Raw genomic sequence first — 23,906 nt, forward strand, 5'->3', positions numbered from 1 at the left:
CAGGTATGGTGAAGATAAGGTCCTTTTTAAAAAAATAAATAAATAAAATAAGATAAATAAATTAAAATCATTTTCTTGAATAAAAAAGAAAGTAAAACAATATAAAAACAGTTACATTGAAACTAGTAATTAATGAAAATTAGTAAAATTAACTGTTTAAGGTTAGTACTATTAGTGGACCAGCAGCACGCACAATCATGTGTGCTTACGGCATCACCGGCCCTAACCAATCTGGCGCCCTAGGCAAGATTTTAGGTGGCGCCCCCACCACATCGGCAGTGAAGTGTATATACTCACAAGAAACCGAATAGCTTTGTCTTTGACCTTTTTTTTTTTACTTACAACTATACCTAATATATAAAGGGGTGGAAAAGTGACTATTACCTGCAGGGCAAACATTAGCTAACCAGAAGGCAATAACAATGTAAACAAAAAACACCTGCTTAAAAGATCTAATACAAATGTCCCTGAGGAATGTAAGGTGGGAGTACTGTAATTACCTAACGTTACATAATTATTTTCCATAACAATTTAGCCCCTTCCACAATATTAACCCGACGTTAAAACAGAACTAGCTATTTATTGATTAGCAATTGCCGAATCATGTAACATTAGCTTAATGCTAAAAAGCCAGGTTGCTATCACATTCTGTAACAGACAAATAATTTCATGTTCGGCTCACCTACCTGCTACCTCTGTCTTTTCTCGTTTCTCCTCCTCTTCTTTTCTCTTTTTTCTTCCCTGGGCACCTGACAGTTTTGGCCGTTTTGACATCTTGTGTTGATTTTTTGATTTGGTGACGTCCAAAAAGAGTCATGATACGGGAAGGGAGGGGGCGCACCGTGCGGGGGGAGAGGGGGCGTAATGTTGTAACAAATAATATTTCTATTAAATAGGCTTTACTTTGCATTTTAATTAACGTGGGATTATTTTTTGTATTTAGAAATAATAGTACCAACTTTTTTTCTTTTCTTTTTTTTTTCTCCAACATTTGTGGCACTGGCGTGGCGCCCCCTCATGGACGGCGCCCTTAGCATTTGCCTATACGGCCTATGCCACGGGCCGGTCCTGGCTTACGGACTGTATCCCTTGCAGACTGTATTGATATATATTGATATATAATGTAGGAACCACAATATTAATAACAGAAAGAAACAACCCTTTTGTGTGAATGAGTGTAAATGAGTGTAAATGGGAAAGGGAGTTTTTTTTGGGGTTGGTGCACTAATTGGAAGTGTATCTTGTGTTTTTTATGTTGATTTAATAAAAAAATAAAAAAAACGATACCGCTGCCTGACCAGGGCTCAGAAAATCTGTAAAGACTCCTCCCACCCCCACCAAGGACTGTTTTCACTGCTGGACTCTAGAAAGAGGTTCCGCAGCCTCCGAAGCAGAATCTCCAGGTTCTGTAACAGCTTCTTCCCTTAGGCCGTAAGACTCTTGAACGCATCATAATTAAATTATCCCCTCAACTCCCCCCAAAATGGATTAACTCGCTGGAATAAAAAAGACAATATAATGTGGACGCATGTGAAAAAGTGCAATATATTTATCTGTACAGTAATCTATTTATTTATTTATATATATTTATATATTTATATCTGGATCGGTTCGCAGCTGAGTGTGAAGCAACTGGGATGAGAATCAGCACCTCCAAGTCCGAGTCCATGGTTCTCGCCCGGAAAAGGGTGGAGTGCCATCTCCGGCTTGGGGAGGAGATCTTACCCCAAGTGGAGGAGTTCAAGTACCTCGGAGTCTTGTTCACGAGTGAGGGAAGAGTGAATCGTGAGATCGACAGGCGGATCGGTGCGGCGTCTTCAGTAATGCGGACGCTGTATCGGTCCGTTGTAGTGAAGAAGGAGCTGAGCCGGAAGGCAAAGCTCTCGATTTACCGGTCGATCTACGTTCCCATCCTCACCTATGGTCATGAGCTTTGGGTTATGACCGAAAGGACAAGATCACGGGTACAAGCGGCCGAAATGAGTTTCCTCCGCCGGGTGGCGGGGCTCTCCCTTAGAGATAGGGTGAGAAGCTCTGCCATCCGGGAGGAGCTCAAAGTAAAGCCGCTGCTCCTCCACATCGAGAGGAGCCAGATGAGGTGGTTCGGGCATCTGGTCAGGATGCCACCCGAACGCCTCCCTAGGGAGGTGTTTAGGGCACGTCCGACCGGTAGGAGGCCGCGAGGAAGACCCAGGACACGTTGGGAAGACTATGTCTCCCGGCTGGCCTGGGAACGCCTCGGGATCCCCCGGGAGGAGCTGGACGAAGTGGCTGGGGAAAGGGCAGTCTGGGCTTCTCTGTTTAGGCTGCTGCCCCCGCGACCCGACCTCGGATAAGCGGAAGAAGATGGATGGATATTTATATATATTTATTTATCTTACATATATATTTATGTATTATTTATATATTATAAATCCCGGACGAGCCCCCAAATTGTTGCGTTTTGGACCAGTTGTTCCTCCCAGGGAATTCAAGTCACAAGTCGCTCCCAAGCTCTTTACGACACTTAAAGCCGAGTTGAAAAACCACCAGAGACAGAATAGGTATTTTGTAATATATTGACAAAGCTTTGCAGATATATTTTTTTGAGACCAGTCCAGCATAGAACATTCTATCGCGCCGCCAAAATGGTCAAAAACCCCTCTTCTCTTCCTCCCCCCCCTGGCAGTCATGTCTCTCTTAGCCAAAACGAATGCTTATTATCGCTCTCTCTAACATTCCTCAGCCTCAAGGTTAACACACACAGTTTACTTGGAGACAGAGCAGCAAGAGAAGAAATGGAAAACACGAGCTGTTTTCAAATATGACTATGAAATAAAAGAAGTACAACTTAAATTCGGATATATGTAAATATCTGCCTCTGACAATTTGCACCGTATTGCTTTTTTATCCTGCACTACCATGAGCTTATGTAACGAAATTCCGTTCTTATCTGTGCTGTAAAGTTCAAATTTTGAATGACAGTAAAAAGGAAGTCGAAGTCTTTTAGCATTCAATCAGACATTATTGTGAGGTTTTGTATTAGTGTTCCTAGAAATACAGGTAAAAGCCAGTAAATTAGAATATTTTGAAAAACTTGATTTATTTCAGTAATTGCATTCAAAAGGTGTAACTTGTACATTATATTTATTCATTGCACACAGACTGATGCATTCAAATGTTTATTTCATTTAATTTTGATGATTTGAAGTGGCAACAAATGAAAATCCAAAATTCCGTGTGTCACAAAATTAGAATATTGTGTAAGGGTTAAATTTTGAAGACACCTGGTGCCACAAACTAATCAGCTGATTAACTCAAAACACCTGCAAAGGGCTTTAAATGGTCTCTCGGTCCAGTTCTGAAGCACAAACATGGGGAAGACTTCAGATTTGACAGCTGTCCAAAAGGCAACCATCGACACATTGCACAAGGAGGGAAAGACACAAAAGGTTATTGCTGAAGAGGCTGGCTGTTCTCAGAGCTCTGTGTCCAAACACATTAATGGAGAGGCAAAGGGAAGGAAAAACCGTGGTCAGAAAAAGTGTACAAGCGATAGGGATCACCGCGCCCTGGTCAAGATTGTGAAAAAAAACCCATTCAAAAATGTGGGGGAGATTCAGAAGGAGTGGACAGCTGCTGGAGTCAGTGCTTCAAGATCCACCACCAAGAGACGCTTGAAAGACATGGGTTTCAACTGCCGCATACCTCGTGTCAAGCCACTGTTGACCAAGAAACAGCGCGCAAAGCGTCTCACCTGGGCTAAGGAAAAAAAGAGCTGGACTGCTGCTGAGTGGTCCAAAGTCTGGTTTTCTGACGAAAGCAAATTTTGCATTTCCTTTGGAAATCGAGGTCCCAGAGTCTGGAGGAAGACAGGAGAGGCACAGGATCCACGTTGCCTGAAGTCTAGTGTAAAGTTTCCACCATCAGTGATGGTTTGGGGTGCCATGTCATCTGCTGGTGTCGGTCCACTCTGTTTCCTGAGATCCAGGGTCAACGCAGCCGTCTACCAGCAAGTTTTAGAGCACTTCATGCTTCCTGCTGCTGACCTGCTCTATGGAGATGGAGATTTCAAGTTCCAACAGGACTTGGCGCCTGCACACAGCGCAAAATCTACCCGTGCCTGGTTTACGGACCATGGTATTTCTGTTCTAAATTGGCCCGCCAACTCCCCTGACCTTAGCCCCATAGAAAATCTGTGGGGTATTGTGAAAAGGAAGATGCAGAATGCCAGACCCAAAAACGCAGAAGAGTTGAAGGCCACTATCAGAGCAACCTGGGCTCTCATAACACCTGAGCAGTGCCAGAAACTCATCGACTCCATGCCACGCCGCATTAACGCAGTAATTGAGGCAAAAGGAGCTCCAACCAAGTATTGAGTATTGTACATGCTCATATTTTTCATTTTCATACTTTTCAGTTGGCCAACATTTCTAAAAATCCCTTTTTTGTATTAGCCTTAAGCAATATTCTAATTTTGTGACACACGGAATTTTGGATTTTCATTTGTTGCCACTTCAAATCATCAAAATTAAATGAAATAAACATTTGAATGCATCAGTCTGTGTGCAATGAATAAATATAATGTACAAGTTACACCTTTTGAATGCAATTACTGAAATAAATCAAGTTTTTCAAAATATTCTAATTTACTGGCTTTTACCTGTAGATATACCGGCCCCCAGACACATTTCTTTCTCTAAAAATGTGGCCCCCCCCCGAGTCAAAATAATTGCCCAGGCCTGCTTTAAAGTCTTTTCATGCAAGTCATGTGACCATTGTGTGTGTTGTGGTCACATGACTTGCACGATCAGTGACGTTTGACTTTTGTTTTGTTCTGGTGTGGCCACACTTTGATAAACAAATCATGAAGGTGCTAACTTTAAGTAGCCAGCGACAACCTTCCTTCACTCTTTCATGTCGTTACAAGACCACAATAACCATAATGTGTGTGTGTGTGTGTGCGCTTACCAACACACTCCAGCAGTGTGCTGCTGTACACAAATCCACTGGAGCAGTAGCAGTTGTACCCAGGAATGTTGTTGACACACACTCCGCTCTTACACACCTCTGGATGGAAGCGCTTGCACTCGTCCACATCTGGCAAACAGTAAACATTGATGGCGAAAGCGTGATATTTCTTTTGAAAGATAAATAGTTTACAGATGCTTTTCTCGGGAAAATTGAGCACAAATGTTCACACTTGAGTGAGAGATGTTAACAGGATTAGCGTGGAATGCTGATAATAACAGGGCTTAATCTACCGCAGCACATCATAGCATGCACATACGCCCCTTAGTGGCAGTGAGCCGTATAGGAGAAGTGTGTGTGTGTGTGTGTGTGTGTGTGTGTGTGTGTGTGTGTACACCTGTGTAGCTGAAGGCTCCAGCTCCTGTGGACACGTATCCTCTCCCACTCGGACACAGCGACAGGAAGTCCGCTGCACACAAACCGTCAAACATGACCACTCAGTACAGCGGCGTTTCATAACCATTGTTGGGGCCGCCAGAAAAAATACTCCGTTGTAATACACTTTTCCACCACTTGTGGCAGTAATGACAATGTCAAAAAGGTTAAGAGCCCTTGCAATGAGCGTCGTTCATACTTGGCAACCTTGAGACCTCCGATTTCGGGAGGTGGGGGGTGGGGCGGGGCGTTGTTGGGGTCGTGGTTAAGAGGGGAGGAGTATATTGACAGCTGGAATTCACCAAGTCAAGTATTTCATACATATATATATATACTGTATATATATTAGAGATGCGCGGATAGGCAATTATTTCATCCGCAACCGCATCAGAAAATCGTCAACCATCCGCCATCCACCCGATGTAACATTTGATCAGAACCGCACCCGCCCGTTGTTATATATCTAATATAGACGATGCAAGGCATTAGTGAGGTTATAAAGCTTTTGCCTGTTAAAGAAAGGAGACTGATCCAATGCAGCACAGACATTCGCGTGCCACGCTGTCACGACCCAGACGCACACCAGTGCGCAACCATACGGGAGCCGCGCTGAGCGCACCTCCAAGCGCGTCTCGCTGCCGGCGACGGCCGGGTATATGGGCCCGACGCTCCAGCGCCATCCATTTTCAGGGCTAGTTGATTCGGCAGGTGGGTTGTTACACACTCCTTAGCGGGTTCCGACGTCCATGGCCACCGTCCTGCTGTCTATATCAACCAGGGTGAGCCCCACCCCTTTCGTGAGCGCACTGCGCGCGGAGTGACCCCTGTTACGCGCCCCCCGGCCACGGGGGTGGCGGGCAGGTAAGCTGCTTACCTGCTGCGCGTGACGCCGGCCGCGGCGAAGGCGGACGAGGCGGGGTGTCGGTGCGGTGGGCGCGGTGGTGACCCTGGACGTGCGTCGGGCCCTTCTCGCAGATCGCCTCAGCTACGGCTCCAGGTGGGGCCCTCTCGGGGGAAGGGGCCTCGGTCCCGGACCCCGGCGAGGCCTCGGGGGCCTTCTCCGCTCCGTAAAAGTGTCCATCTCTTTTCTTTTTTTTTCTTCTGTTGTGGCATATGCAGCAGGTGCCTGCTCGTTTTTCGTATGTGGGTAACAACATTTAACTATGTATATATATTTCCCAATTGGTTTAACTGCCACCCGCCTGAATCTATTTAAAATCTAATTTTTTTTAATTTCAACCGCCCGACCCGACCCGACCCGACCCGACCCGACCCGCGGATAAAATCTAATTTTTTAAAATTTCATCCGCCCGATCCGCGGATAATCCGCGGACTCCGCGGTTGTGCCCGCAAACCGAGCATCTCTAAAAATCACAAGACTACTTCATCTCTACAGGCCTGTTTCATGAGGGGTTCCCTCGATCATCAGGAGATTTTAATAGAAGCATTCACATACCATGGTTTATATAGGGCACAGAGTGGGTGGGTACAGGCTGGCGTAGGGGCGTGGTGATTGGCTCATGTGTTACCTAGGAGGTGTTTCCGTCTGACGGCATGCTGATACAATTTCGCTGCGCTTGTTGAGGGATGACAGGTCTGGACGGTATATAATAAACAGTTTCTCTTTCAAGCATAGGTTGCATCTTTTATTACCACTATTGTAAGGTGTGCTGGATGCAAGAATTTGCCATGTTATTGAATATTCAACATTATTGTCTTTGAGGTCCCAAATGTGTTTGCTGAGTTCTGTGGTATTCCGCAGGTTTTGGTTCCTGAAAGAAGCCTTGTGATTGTCCCATCTGGTTTTGAACTCTCCCCTCGGTTAATCCTACATATGTGTCGGATGTGTTAATGTCCTTGCGTGTTACCTGAGGGAGAGTTCAAAACCAGATGGAACAATCACAAGGCTTCTTTCAGGAACCAAAACCTGCGGAATACCACAGAACTCAGCAAACACATTTGGGACCTCAAAGACAATAATGTTGAATATTCAATAACATGGCAAATTCCTGCATCCAGCACACCTTACAATAGTGGTAATAAAAGATGCAACCTATGCTTGAAAGAGAAACTGTTTATTATTTACCGTCCAGACCTGTCATCCCTTAACAAGCGCAGCGAAATTGTATCAGCATGCCGTCACAGACGGAAACACCTCCTAGGTAACACATGAGCCAATCACCACGCCCCTTCGCCAGCCTGTACCCACCCACTCTGTGCCCTATATAAACCATGGTATGTGAATGCTTCTATTAAAATCTCCTGATGATTGAGGGAACCCCTCATGAAACAGGCCTGTAGAGATGAAGAAGTCTTGTGATTTTTCCCACACATACATATATTGCGCTCTACCACGGTATCGAGCACTATTTTTTGGACAATCTTATTAAGACATATACTGTATATATATATATATATATATATATATATCTTCTGAGAATATGCAAACAAAACTGTGTTAATTGATACTTCAAACTTGCATAAATATAACATGAATATAACATAACTTGGCTTCTGAGAGCTTCAAAATGTAATGAATAAAATGCTAAAGTTGTCGATAAACAAGCAATTATTTTAATAATTAAATCCATCCATCTTCTTCCGCTTATCCGAGGTCGGGTCGCGGGGGCAGCAGCCTAAGCAGAGAAGCCCAGACTTCCCTCTACCCAGCCACTTCGTCCAGCTCTTCCCGGGGGAATCCCGAGGCGTAATTAAATATGGTCATTTTAAATGAATTATTATGATAATTTAAAATTCATTATTTCAAATATGTTTATTTTAATGTATAATTCTATGGCTGGATGTAATAAGGATTCAGAAAAAATACAAATAAAAATACAATTAATTTTGATGTTTTTAGCAAAATATAGTAAACATTTATTTAGTTTTTGGGTTTTTTAATTAATAAATATATTTATTTTTAGGTAAAATAAACATAATAATACAATTTATCTCTTTATTAAATATGGTCATTTTAAATGAATTATTATGATAATTTAAAATTAATTATTTCAAATATGTTTATTTTAATGTACCGGTATAATTCTATGGCTGAATGTAATAAGGATTCAGAAAAAATACAAATAAAAATACAATTAATTTTGATGTTTTTAGCAAAATATAGTAAACATTTATTTAGTTTTTTTTTTAAAATAATTAATAAATATATTTATTTTTAGGTAAAATAAACATAATAATACAATTTATCTCTTTATTAAATATGGTCATTTTAAATGAATTATTATGATAATTTAAAATTAATTATTTCAAATATGTTTATTTTAATGTACCGGTATAATTCTATGGCTGAATGTAATAAGGATTCAGAAAAAATACAAATAAAAATACAATTAATTTTGATGTTTTTAGCAAAATATAGTAAACATTTATTTAGTTTTTGGTTTTTTTAATTAATAAATATATTTATTTTTAGGTAAAATAAACATAATAATACAATTTATCTCTTTATTAAATATGGTCATTTTAAATGAATTATTATGATAATTTAAAATTAATTATTTCAAATATGTTTATTTTAATGTTGCGGTATAATTCTATGGCTGGATGTAATAAGGATTCAGAAAAAATACAAATAAAAATACAATTAATTTTGATGTTTTTAGCAAAATATAGTAAACATTTATTTAGTTTTTTTTATTTTTTATAATTAATAAATATATTTATTTTTAGGTAAGATAAACATAATAATACAATTTATCTCTTTATTAAATATGGTCATTTTAAATGAATTATTATGATCATTTAAAATTAATTATTTCAAATATGTTTATTTTAATGTACCGGTATAATTCTATGGCTGAATGTAATAAGGATTCAGAAAAAATACAAATAGAAATACAATTAATTTTGATGTTTTTAGCAAAATATAGTAAACATTTATTTAGTTTTTGGTTTTTTTAATTAATAAATATATTTATTTTTAGGTAAAATAAACATAATAATACAATTTATCTCTTTATTAAATATGGTCATTTTAAATGAATTATTATGATAATTTAAAATTAATTATTTCAAATATGTTTATTTTAATGTACCGGTATAATTCTATGGCTGGATGTAATAAGGATTCAGAAAAAATACAAATAGAAATACAATTAATTTTGATGTTTTTAGCAAAATATAGTAAACATTTATTTAGTTTTTTTTATTTTTATAATTAATAAATATATTTATTTTTAGGTAAGATAAACATAATAATACAATTTATCTCTTTATTAAATATGGTCATTTTAAATGAATTATTATGATAATTTAAAATTAATTATTTCAAATATGTTTATTTTAATGTACCGGTATAATTCTATGGCTGGATGTAATAAGGATTCAGAAAAAATACAAATAAAAATACAATTAATTTTGATGTTTTTAGCAAAATATAGTAAACATTTATTTAGTTTATTTTTTATTTTTTATAATTAATAAATATATTTATTTTTAGGTAAGATAAACATAATAATACAATTTATCTCTTTATTAAATATGGTCATTTTAAATGAATTATTATGATAATTTAAAATTAATTATTTCAAATATGTTTATTTTAATGTACCGGTATAATTCTATGGCTGAATGTAATAAGGATTCAGAAAAAATACAAATAAAAATACAATTAATTTTGATGTTTTTAGCAAAATATAGTAAACATTTATTTATTTTTATTTTTATTTTTTATAATTAATAAATATATTTATTTTTAGGTAAGATAAACATAATAATACAATTTATCTCTTTATTAAATATGGTCATTTTAAATGAATTATTATGATAATTTAAAATTAATTATTTCAAATATGTTTACTTTAATGTACCGGTATAATTCTATGGCTGAATGTAATAAGGATTCAGAAAAAATACAAATAAAAATACATTTAATTTTGATGTTTTTAGCAAAATATAGTAAACATTTATTTAGTTTTTGGTTTTTTTAATTAATAAATATATTTATTTTTAGGTAAGATAAACATAATAATACAATTTATCTCTTTATTAAATATGGTCATTTTAAATTAATTATTATGATAATTTAAAATTAATTATTTCAAATATGTTTATTTTAATGTACCGGTATAATCCTATGGCTGAATGTAATAAGGATTCAGAAAAAATACAAAATAAAAATACAATTAATTTTGATGTTTTTAGCAAAATATAGTAAACATTTATTTAGTTTTTGGTTTTTTTAATTAATAAATATATTTATTTTTAGGTAAAATAAACATAATAATACAATTTATTTCTTTATTAAATATGGTCATTTTAAATGAATTATTATGATAATTTAAAATTAATTATTTCAAATATGTTTATTTTAATGTACCGGTATAATTCTATGGCTGAATGTAATAAGGATTCAGAAAAAATACAAATAGAAATACAATTAATTTTGATGTTTTTAGCAAAATATAGTAAACATTTATTTAGTTTTTGTTTTTTTTATAATTAATAAATATATTTATTTTTAGGTAAGATAAACATAATAATACAATTTATGTCTTTATTAAATATGGTCATTTTAAATGAATTATTATGATAATTTAAAATTAATTATTTCAAATATGTTTATTTTAATGTACCGGTATAATTCTATGGCTGGATGTAATAAGGATTCAGAAAAAATACAAATAAAAATACAATTAATTTTGATGTTTTTAGCAAATTATAGTAAACATTTATTATTATTATTTTTTTAAATAATTAATAAATATATTTATTTTTAGGTAAAATAAACATAATAATACAATTTATTTCTTTATTAAATATGGTCATTTTAAATGAATTATTATGATAATTTAAAATTAATTATTTCAAATATGTTTATTTTAATGTACCGGTATAATTCTATGGCTGAATGTAATAAGGATTCAGAAAAAATACAAATAAAAATACAATTAATTTTGATGTTTTTAGCAAAATATAGTAAACATTTATTTAGTTTTTGGTTTTTTTAATTAATAAATATATTTATTTTTAGGTAAAATAAACATAATAATACAATTTATTTCTTTATTAAATATGGTCATTTTAAATGAATTATTATGATAATTTAAAATTAATTATTTCAAATATGTTTATTTTAATGTACCGGTATAATTCTATGGCTGAATGTAATAAGGATTCAGAAAAAATACAATTAATTTTGATGTTTTTAGCAAAATATAGTAAACATTTATTTAGTTTTTGTTTTTTTTAATTAATAAATATATATTTATTTTTAGGTAAGATAAACATAATAATACAATTTATCTCTTTATTAAATATGGTCATTTTAAATGAATTATTATGATAATTTAAAATTAATTATTTCAAATATGTTTATTTTAATGTACCGGTATAATTCTATGGCTGAATGTAATAAGGATTCAGAAAAAATACAAATAAAAATACAATTAATTTTGATGTTTTTAGCAAAATATAGTAAACATTCATTTTTTATTTTTTATTTTTTATAATTAATAAATATATATTTATTTTTAGGTAAGATAAACATAATAATACAATTTATCTCTTTATTAAATATGGTCATTTTAAATGAATTATTATGATAATTTAAAATTAATTATTTCAAATATGTTTATTTTAATGTATAATTCTATGGCTGGATGTAATAAGGATTCAGAAAAAATACAAATAAAAATACAATTAATTTTGATGTTTTTAGCAAAATATAGTAAACATTTATTTAGTTTTTTTTTTTTTATAATTAATAAATATATTTATTTTTAGGTAAGATAAACATAATAATACAATTTATCTCTAGTCTGGATGATTTAGTTCTTGTCACCCTGTTGTCCTCCCGTCGTGAAAAAAGGCTGTCCTCACTCAGGTCCGCATGGAGCTGGAGGGGGCGTGGCCTCCAGCTCCGGCTGAAAATCGGGAGATTTTCGGGAGAATATTTGTTTCGGCCGAGGCGCTGAATTTCGGGAGTCTCCCGGAAAATTCGGGAGGGTTGGCAAGTACGGCGTCGTCTCACCTGTGCCGATGAGGGGGCAGGCGTGGTACTGGCAGCCCAGGCCCCACCCCTCCCCCAGCGTGCAGCAGCACTCCTGCTGGCTGGTGTTGGCGGCCAGCAGGCTGCAGGAGCCGCCGTCGGCCAGGTTGTAGTAACACTCTCTGAGCTCGCCGGGGCCGGCCGCGGGCAGGCGGGGCAGCACCGGAGCAAGGTCAAATACACCGGCATGGAAGGTGGAGGACGACGGAGAAGAAGAGGAGCCGATGGGGAACGTCCCTGTTGGGGAGTAAGAAAGACAAACACAGTAGAACATCTGAGGCAGGGGTGTCGAAAGTGTGACTTGCAGCTCATTTTTTAAAGGTCTGTGGCACATAAAAAAAGTGGAATACAAGAGCAACGAGAAAATATATTGACCTAATAACACAAAACTGCAAAAGAGACATTGCTCAAAAAATAAAACTTATAATCGACAGATCTGGAGTTGATCTAGAGCAGGGGTGCTCATTACGTCGATCGCGAGCTACCGGTCGATCTCGGAGGGTGTGTAAGTCGATCACCAGCCAGGCATTAAAAAAATTGTCCTAAAAATGAGCGATCATAAATCTTCACTATGACGTCACTTTCGTCACTTGATTGACATTCACGGCACCCGAGGGTCTTCTGAGATGAGCTTGTGCACAAGCTAGCAAGCTACGGAGTTTGCCGACAATGTATTTCTTGTAAAGTGTATACAAAAGAGTACGGAAGCTGGATAAATAAGATGCCAAAAACCAACCACTTTCATGTGGTATTGGGACAGAAAGGAGGACTTTTTTTCTCCTCCATTCGAAAATGTGGACGTTATCCGCACCACTGTCTGATTCCTATCAATGCAAGTCATCAGAATCAGGTAATACACCAACTTATATTCTTGTCTTCATGAAAGAAAGGAATCTATATGTGTTAAACATGCTTGTATTATCTTTAAACACCTTTAACTTGTTAACAATATTAACTATATGTGTTAAACATGCTTGTATTATCTTTAAACACTTTTAACTTATTAACAATATTAATTATATGTGTTAAACATTCTTGTATTATCATTAAACACCTTTAATTTATTAACAATATGTGTTAAACATGCTTGCATTATCTTTAAACACCTTTAACTTAGTAACAATATTAACTATATGTGTTAAACATGCTTGTATTATCTTTAAACACCTTTAACTTGTTAACAATATTAACTATATGTGTTAAACATGCTTGTATTATCATTAAACACATTTGACTTGTTAACAATATTAACTATATGTGTTAAACATGCTTGTATTATCTTTAACCACCTTTAAGTTGTTAACAATATTAACTATATGTGTTAAACATGCTTGCATTATCTTTAAACACCTTTAACCTATTAACAATAATAACTATATGTGTTAAACATGCTTGTATTATCATTAAACACCTTTAACTTATTAACAATATTAACTATATGTGTTAAACATTCTTGTATTATCATTAAACACCTTTAATTTATTAACAATATGTGTTAAACATGCTTGCATTATCTTTAAACACCTTTAACTTATTAACAATATTAACTATATGTGTTAAACATGCTTGTATTATCATTAAACACCTTTAACTTATTAACAATATTAACTATATGTGTTAAACATGCTTGTATTATCATTAAACACCTTTAACTTGTTAACAAAAACATATATTTCATAAATAAGTAAATATAAATTATATATATGAATGAGGTAGATCCCCACGACTTGATCAATTGAAAAGTAGCTCACCTGCAGAAAAAGTGTGAGCACCCCTGATCTAGAGATTTAAGCGTTGAAAGTAAAAATAATATATATTGACATGACTTATTTTTAACACTTTTACTCGTGAGGGCTTTTTGGATCCTCGAGACCTCGAGTCAGATTTGTTTTAATCAAACTGTCATTGTTCAAAAAATAACAATGAATTAAAAGCAATGTTGTTATGAAATATTTACCTATTTAGTGCTCCAATTACTTCACTTTTTTTTCTGCCATAAAAAACATGGTTTTCTTTGACAAAAAGGGCATAACACATTTTAAAAAAAATTAAAACTTTATGTCAACAGATAGTTCTGAAGTTGATTTATAGATATTTAACGTTAGCTTGATATAAAAAAAATATATATATATATGACTTGGTTTTAACACTTTATTGACTGGGACCATTTTGGGTCCTCCGGGGCCTTTAACATTCACCAAAATTGAGGGGGGCCCGAATGATTACAATGCATGTTGTATTGGTTTTGAAAATAAAAAAATATCAAAATGTGTAATGTGCAAAAACAATGTTACTCTATTAAACAGAGACAAGTCAAACACTTGTGGCAGGCGGAAAAACTGCCGCTTGGACTGCAGCGTGACCCTTTAGACCGCCCACGGGATCATTGATTGTCGCTGCCTTCTTGTCAATGTGACGATGATTGACAGCACACAGCAGCTGACCGATCCGTGGTCAGATGTGTGGTTACAGTACATGTAAGAGGGAGACGCCATCATTCCCGCCCTCTGTACTCAATCTAAATTTGGTCCGTTTGAGTGTATCAGAACATGCAACTACAAACCCCGTTTCTATATGAATTGGGAAATTGTGTTAGATGTAAATATAAACGGAATACAATGATTTGCAAATCCTTTTCAACCCATATTCAATTGAATATGACAAGATATTTGATGTTCAAACTCATTAACTTTATTTTTTTTTTTTGCAAATAATAATAAACTTAGAATTTCATGGCTGCAACACGTGCCAAAGTAGTTGGGAAAGGGCATGTTCACCACTGTGTTACATCACCTTTTCTTTTAACAACACTCAATAAACGATTTGGAACTGAGGAAACTTTCCCATTCTTGTTTTATGTCGAGCTTCAGTCGTTCAACAGTCCGGGGTGTCCGCTGTCGTATTTTACGCTTCATAATGCGCCGCACATTTTCGATGGGAGACAGGTCTGGACTGCAGGCGGGCCAGGAAAGTACCCGCACTCTTTTTTTTACGAAGCCACGCTGTTGTAACACGTGCTGAATGTGGCTTGGCATTGTCTTGCTGAAATAAGCAGGGGCGTCCGTGAAAAAGACAGCGCTTAGATGGCAGCATATGTTGCTCCAAAACCTGTACGTACCTTTCAGTATTAATGGTGCCTTCACAGATGTGTAAGTTACCCATGTCTTGGGCACTAATGCACCCCCATACCATCACACATGCTGGCTTTTCAACTTTGCGTCGATAACAGTCTGGATGGTTCGCTTCTCCTTTGGTCCGGATGACACGATGTCGAATATTTCCAAAAAACAATTTGAAATGTGGACTCGTCAGACCACAGAACAATTTTCCACTTTGCAAGAGTCCATCTTAGATGATCTCGGGCCCAGAGAATCCGGCGGCGTTTCTGGGTGTTGTTGATAAATGGCTTTCGCTTTGCATAGTAGAGCTTTAACTTGCACTTACAGATGTAGCGACCAACTGTATTTAGTGACAGTGGTTTTCTGAAGTGTTCCTGAGCCCATGTGGTGATATCCTTTAGAGATTGATGTCGGTTTTTGATACAGTGCCGTCTGAGGGATCGAAGGTCACGGTCATTCAATGTTGGTTTGCGATTTCTCCAGATTCTCTGAACCTTTTGATGATATTATGGACCGTAGATGTTGAAATCCCTAAATTTCTTGCAATTTCACTTTGAGAAACGTTGTTCTTAAACTGTTTGACTATTTGCTCACGCAGTTGTGGACAAAGGGGTGTACCTCGCCCCATCCTTTCTTGTGAAAGACTGAGCATTTTCTGGGAAGCTGTTTTTATACCCAATCATGGCACCCACCTGTTCCCAATTTGCCTGCTCACCTGTGGGATGTTCCAAATAAGTGTTTGATGAGCATTCCTCAACTTTATCAGTATTTATTGCCACCTTTCCCAACTTCTTTGTCACGTGTTGCTGGCATCAAATTCTAAAGTTAATGATTATTTGCAACAAAAAAAATGTTTATGAGTTTGAACATCAAATATGTTGTCTTTGTAGCATATTCTACTGAATATGGGTTGAAAATGATTTGCAAATCATTGTATTCCGTTTATATTTACATCTAACACATACTTGCCAACCCTCCCGGATTTTCCGGGAGACTCCCGAAATTCAGCGCCTCTCCCGAAAACCTCCCGGGACAAATTTTCTCCCGAAAATCTCCCGAAATTCAGGCGGACTCAGGTCCTCCACAATATAAAAAAGCGTACCTGCCCAATCACGTTATAACTATAGAATGATGGAGGGCGAGTTCTTGGTTTCTTATGTGGGTTTATTTCATTAACGTCCTCCCAGCGCGGCAACAACACACAACAACAGCGGTCACTTTTTTGTCTACCGTAAAGCAGTTCGTCTGCCGTAAACAGCAATGTTGTGACACTCTTAAACAGGACAATACTGCCATCTAGTGCATTTGATGAAAGCACTTTTGTGCGTGCCACACAGCAATGCATCATCAGAGAGGGTGTTCAGCATGGTTCGAAAAATAGTGACAGAGAATAGAACAAGGATGGACAATTCAACCCTTAACTCAACAATGAGTAGATGAGTGTTATGTGTGTGTATATGTGTAAATAAATGAACACTGAAATTCAAGTATTTATTTTATTTATATATATATATATATATATATAGCTAGAATTCACTGAACGTCAAGTATTTCTTATATATATATATATATATATATATATATGAAATACGAAATACTTGACTTGGTGAATTCTAGCTGTAAATATACTCCTCCCCTTTTAGCCACGCCCCCGTCCCACCCCGACCACGCCCACCCCCTCCCCCCACCTCCCGAAATCGGAGGTCTCAAGGTTGGCAAGTATGATCTAACACAATTTCCCAACTCATATGGAAACGGGGTTTGTAAATACATTTAGGTTTGAGTCAAACTGTATCAAAAAACAAAATTCAAGTGAAAAAAAAACACGTATAGAATAATTCATCATGCCTCCTTAGTTATTTAATGTAAATTTGGTCCTTGTGTGTGTACCTCGCTGTGGTGGTGAGGGCGGGGTGCTCACACACCGTCTACTCGTGGTGTCAAACTCTTCTCCAGGTGTGTCACATTCACACATGAAGGACCCCTCCATGTTGTCACATCGAGCAGAGCCACACACACCTGGCATGGACACACACTCGTCCTCGTCTGGAAGACGCAACAAGACAACTGTTAATATGTCCTTTCCACAATTGACACGTTAATGTCATGTTTGTAGTTTGGACGGACGTACCCACGCAGAACTTTCCATCAGAGGTGGAGGTAAAACCTTGGTCACAAAGGCACACGTAGGTTCCGACCACGTTCTGACAGACGGCGTGATCGCCGCACACCGTCCTGTTAACACACTCGTCCACGTCTGGTTAAGAGGAGACAATAGTCATTCCCACGCCAGGAAGGCGTCTGTGTGGGCACCTGCAGATGTTTACTCACCCTCACACTGACCCGCAGCAGACACCTGGAAGCCCGGATCACAGGAAGTGAGGCAACGGTAAGAACCGATGGTGTTCTCGCACCTGAGCGCGCCACAGACTGAACCGCCAGACGAGACGCACTCGTCCACATCTGTCATGGACACAAACACACACACACACTTGAAAGCAGCCAGGACGAGCAACAGGAAGAACATATATGGCCCGTGGCCAGGGGCGCCGAAAAGGGGGGGGTAAAGGAGACGGATTCTAGGGGCCCATGATGGAGGGGGGCCCAGAGAGGCCCCTAATGATGATGAAATTATAATACAGAAAAAATAATGACACTGAATGAAGCATTTAAGTCCCATCTTAAAACTCATTTGTATACTCTAGCCTTTAAATAGCCCCCCTGTTAGACCAGTTGATCTGCCGTTTCTTTTCTTTTCTCCTCTGCTCCCCTATTCCTTGTGGAGGGGGGGGGGGGCACAGGTCCGGTGGCCATGGATGACGTGCTGGCTGTCCAGAGTCGGGACCCGGGGTGGACCGCTCGCCTGTGCATCGGCTGGGAACATCTCTGCGCTGCTGACCCGTCTCCGCTCGGGATGGTGTCCTGCTGGCCCCACTATGGACTGGACTCTTACTCTTATGTTAGATCCACTATGGACTGGACTCTTACTATTATGTTGGATCCACTATGGACTGGACTCTTACTCTTATGTTAGATCCACTATGGACTGGACTCTCACTATTATGTTAGATCCACTATGGACTGGACTCTTACTCTTATGTTAGATCCACTATGGACTGGACTCTCACTATTATGTTAGATCCACTATGGACTGGACTCTTACTCTTATGTTAGTTCCACTATGGACTGGACTCTCACTATTATGTTAGATCCACTATGGACTGGACTCTTACTCTTATGTTAGATCCACTATGGACTGGACTCTTACTCTTATGTTAGATCCACTATGGACTGGACTCTTACTCTTATGTTGGATCCACTATGGACTGGACTCTTACTATTATGTTGGATCCACTATGGACTGGACTCTTACTATTATGTTGGATCCACTATGGACTGGACTCTCACAATATTATGTCAGACCCACTCGACATCCATTGCTTTCGGTCTCCCCTAGAGGGGGGGGGGGGGTTACCCACATATGCGGTCCTCTCCAAGGTTTCTCATAGTCATTCACATCGACGTCCCACTGGGGTGAGTTTTTCCTTGCCCTTATGTGGGCTTTGTACCGAGGATGTCGTTGTGGCTTGTGCAGCCCTTTGAGACACTTGTGATTTAGGGCTATATAAATAAACATTGATTGATTGATTGATTGATTGACTGTGTTGGGGGCCCTGTAAAGATTCTTTTCATGGGGCCCAAAATCCCTAGCGGCGCCCCTGCCCGTGGTACATCCTAAAATACTATAAAAAAATAAATAAAAAGTGTCATAAAAAAGAGCAAACGGGTAAAATGCAACAATAAATATTGTAATATTGACTCTTATAACACAGTCATAGTAGTCATTGCCTAAAAAGTAATCACTAATTAAAATCACTGTTGTTATGAATTATTGACCTACTCAAGGCTCTAATTACTTCACATCAAAAATTTTACTTTGAAATATTTTTTGGGGAAAATATTGCACATTTTGTGCATTTGCCATATAAAAAAACTACATTTTCATTGACAAAAGGGCAAAAAAAGGGAAAAATAATAAAAAATATAATTAGAGATGTCCGATAATATCGGCCTGCCGATATTATCGGCCGATAAATGCGTTAAAATGTAATATCGGAAATTATCGGTATCAGGTTTTTTATTATCGGTATCGTTTTTTTTAATTGTTTTTTTTGTTTATTTTATTAAATCAACATAAAAAACACAAGATACACTTACAATTAGTGCACCAACCCAAAAAAACTCATTCACCCAAAAGGGTTGTTTCTTTCTGTTATTAATATTGTGGTTCCTACATTATATATCAATATATATATATATACATACATATACATATATATAATATATACATATCAATATATATCAATACAGTCTGCAAGGGATACAGTCCGTAAGCACACATGATTGTGCGTGCTGCTGCTCCACTAATAGTACTAACCTTTAACACTTCATTTTACTCATTTTCATTAACTACTAGTTTCAATGTAACTATTTTTATATTGTTTTACTTTCTTTTTTATTCAAGAAAATGTTTTTAATTTATTTATCTTATTTTATTATTATTATTATTATTATTTTAAGTACCTTCTCTTCACCATACCTGGTTGTCCAAATTAGGCATAATAATGTGTTAATTCCACGACTGCATATATCGGTTGATATCGGTAATTAAAGAGTTGGACAATATCGGAATATCGGATATCGGCAAAAAGCCACTATCGGACATCCCTAAATATAATCGACAGATTGACTTGAAGTTGATCTCGAGACTTACTGTAAGCGTTGAAAGATAATGCTGTTGAAAAATAATGTATGACCTTTTTTTTTTTAACACTTTTATAAGTGGGGTCTTTTTGGATCCCCAATTATTTTAAGTAGGACTTTTGTCATTGTTTTCCTAAGTCACATCAAAAATTCCACTTTGAGATATTTTTTTGGGGGAAAATGTTGCATATTTTGTGTGTGTGCTATATAAAAAAACAAAGTTTTCTTTAACAGAAGGGGCAAAACACCAAGAAAAAAATAATAAAAATAATCGACAGATTGATCTGAAGTTGATCTAAAAACTTACTGTAAGCGTTGAAAGTAGAACAAAAAAAGAAGACCTTTTTTAACATGTTTAGAGGTGGTGGCCTTTTAAATGCCTAATAATTTTAAGTGGGAATTTTGAAAGAAAAAACTGGCATTGATCTTACTTTACATCAAAAATTCCACTTTGAATATATTTTTAGGGGAAAATATTGCATATTTTTTGCATTTGCCATATAAAAAACTAAATTTTCTTTGACAAAGAGGGCAAAAATCAAACAACTTGACTCAACTCAACTCAACTCAAAAATCAAAGAAGGAAAAAAATAATAAAATATAATCAACAGATTATAAGAGGTGGCCTTTTAAATGCCTAATAATTTTAAGTGGGAATTTTGAAAGAAAAAACTGGCATTGATCTTACTTTATATAAAAAAATTCCACTTTGAAATATTTTTTGGGGAAAATATTGCATATTTTTTGCATTTGCCATATAAAAAACTAAATTTTCTTTGACAAAGAGTGAAAAAATCAAACAACTCGACTCAACTCAACTCAACTCAAAAATCAAAGAAGGAAAAAATAATAAAATATAATCGACAGATTATAAGAGGTGGCCTTTTAAATGCCTAATAATTTTAAGTGGGAATTTCGAAAGAAAAAACTGGCATTGTTCTTAATTTACATCAAAAATTCCACTTTGAAATATTTTTTGGGGGAAAATATTGCATATTTTTTGCATTTGCCATATAAAAAACTAAATGTTCTTTGACAAAGAGGGCAAAAATCAAACAACTCGACTCAACTCAACTCAAAAATCAAACAAGGAAAAAATTATAAAATATAATCGACAGATTGATCTAAAATTGATTTAAAGACTTGAGCGTTCAAAGTAAAAAAAAAAAGAAAAAAGTATGACCTTTTTTAACACTTCTATGAGTGGGACTCTTTTGGATCTCTAATCATTTTAAATGGAACTTTAAAAAAAAACTGTCATTGTTCAAAAAATAATAACTAATTAAAATCTACGTTGTTATGAATTATTGACCAATTTAAGGCTACAGTTATTCACATCAAAAATTGCATATTTTGCGCCATACAAAAAAACAAAGATTTTATTGACAAAAAGGGGAAAAAAAGAATAATAATAATCAATAGATTAAACTTAAGTTGATTTAGAGACTTAAGTGTAAAAAAAAATATGTATGACCTTTTTTAACACATTTATGAATGGGGCCCTTTTGGATCCCCAATAATTTTACTGGGCCTTTTTTTTAAATAACTGAAAAAGTAATAACTAATTAAAATCAATGTTTTTATGAATTATTGACCTTTTCAAGGTTCCAAATACTTCACCTCAACAATTCCACTTTGAAATATGTTTTTGGGGAAAATATTGCATATTTTTTGCATTTGCCATATAAAAAACTAAATTTTCTTTGACAAAGAGGGAAAAAATCAAACAACTCGACTCAACTCAACTCAACTCAAAAATCAAAGAAGGAAAAAATAATAAAATATAATTGACAGATTGATCTAAAGTTGATTTAAAGACTTGAGCGTTCAAAGTAAAAAAAAAAAAAGAAAAAAAAAAGTATTACCTTTTTTAACACTTTTATGAGTGGGACTCTTTTGGATCTCTAATCATTTTAAATGGAACTTAAAAAAACTGTCATTGTTCAAAAAATAATAACTAATCAAAATCTACGTTGTTATGAATTATTGACCAATTTAAGGCTACAGTTATTCACATCAAAAACTCCACTTTGAAATTTTTTTTTGGGAAAATATTGCATATTTTGCGCCAAACAAAAAACAAAGATTTTATTGACAAAAAGGAAAAAAAAAGAATAAGAATAATCAATAGATTAAACTTAAGTTGATTTAGAGACTTAAGTGTTAAGATAAAAAATATATATGTAAGACCTTTTTTAACACTTTTATGAATGGGGCCCTTTTGGATCCCCAATAATTTTACTGGGCCTTTTTTTTAAATAACTGAAAAAGTAATAACTAATTAAAATCAATGTTTTTATGAATTATTGACCTATTCAAGGTTCCAAATACTTCACCTCAACAATTCCACTTTGAAATATGTTTTTGGGGAAAATATTGCATATTTTTTGTATTTGCCATATAAAAAACTAAATTTTCTTTGACAAAGAGGGCAAAAATCAAACAACTCGACTCAACTCAACTCAAAAATCAAAGAAGGAAAAAATAATAAAATATAATCGACAGATTGATCTAAAGTTGATTTAAAGACTTGAGCGTTCAAAGTAAAAAAAAGAAAAAGAAAAAAGTATGACCTTTTTTAACACTTTTATGAGTGGGACTCTTTTGGATCTCTAATCATTTTAAATGGAACTTAAAAAAAAAAATCCTGAGAACATGCAAACAAAACTGTGTTTAGATAATTGATACTTCAAACTTGCATAAATAAATATTAAGGAATATAACATAACTTGGCTTCTGAGAGCTTCAAAATGTAATGAATAAAATGCTAAAGTTGTTGATAAACAAGCAATTATTTTTAATAATTAAATATGGTCATTTTAAATGAATTATTATAATTTAAAATCAATCATTTCAAATATGTTTATTTTAATGTATAATTCTATGGCTAAGGAGTCAGGAAAAAATACAAATAAAAATAAAATTAATTTGGATGTTTTTAGCAAAATATAGTAAATAAATAAATGTTTATTTATCATTTATGTTTTTAGCAAAATATAGTAAATTTTTTAAATTAATAAATATATTTATTTTTAGGTAAGATAAACATAATAACACAATGTATCTCTAGTCTGGATGATTTAGTTCTTGTCACCCTGTTGTCCTCACTCAGGTCTGCAAGGAGCTGGAGGGGGCGTGGCTTCCAGCTCCGGCTGAAAATCGGGAGATTTTCGGGGAGAATATTTGTCCCGGGAGGTTTTCGGGAGAGGTGCTGAATTTCGGGAGTCTCCCGGAAAATTTGGGAGGGTTGGCAAGTATGGTTAAGGGGGTCAAATTAGAGCTCAAAGAGGCGGCGGAATAATAATAATAATAATAATAAAAGGCACGAAATTCAATAGGGTCCTCTGTCCCAAAGGGACATTGCGGTCCCTAATGATATAAGCCGACTTATTTTTAACATTTTTATGACTGAGACCCCTCCAGGTCCCCGGGACCAAACTTAAGGGGAGCCCTAAAGGTTAAAGGCCTCTGCATACGTGTGTGTGTGTGTTAGTGTACCGAGGCAGGTGTTCCTCTCAGGGTTGTTGGTGAAGCCATCATGACATCGACACAGGAAGGAGCCGTCGGTGTTGACGCAGTCGCCGTCTGCGCACGCCCTCGACCGCTCACACTCGTTCACGTCTGCACAG

The 23,906-nt window shown here is 35.8% G+C and overlaps 1 protein-coding gene across 5 annotated transcripts in view; it reads right to left on the reverse strand.

The window, feature by feature from the left end:
• Positions 1-23,906, reverse strand: part of ltbp4 (latent transforming growth factor beta binding protein 4) — a 129,929-nt gene that overhangs the window by 19,036 nt on the left and 86,987 nt on the right. For all 5 annotated transcript variants that reach the window (XM_061972260.1, XM_061972261.1, XM_061972262.1 and 2 more), the window contains 7 exons: positions 23,776-23,898; positions 17,845-17,976; positions 17,645-17,770; positions 17,404-17,559; positions 12,377-12,631; positions 5,348-5,419; positions 4,951-5,079 (listed from right to left, as the gene is read on the reverse strand). In XM_061972260.1, coding sequence (XP_061828244.1) covers positions 4,951-5,079; positions 5,348-5,419; positions 12,377-12,631; positions 17,404-17,559; positions 17,645-17,770; positions 17,845-17,976; positions 23,776-23,898 — 993 coding nt within the window. The remainder of the gene's footprint in view (positions 1-4,950; positions 5,080-5,347; positions 5,420-12,376; positions 12,632-17,403; positions 17,560-17,644; positions 17,771-17,844; positions 17,977-23,775; positions 23,899-23,906) is intronic.

The sequence above is a fragment of the Nerophis lumbriciformis genome, linkage group LG17 (genome assembly GCF_033978685.3).
Source record: "Nerophis lumbriciformis linkage group LG17, RoL_Nlum_v2.1, whole genome shotgun sequence".
Taxonomy (NCBI): Eukaryota; Metazoa; Chordata; class Actinopteri; order Syngnathiformes; family Syngnathidae; genus Nerophis; species Nerophis lumbriciformis.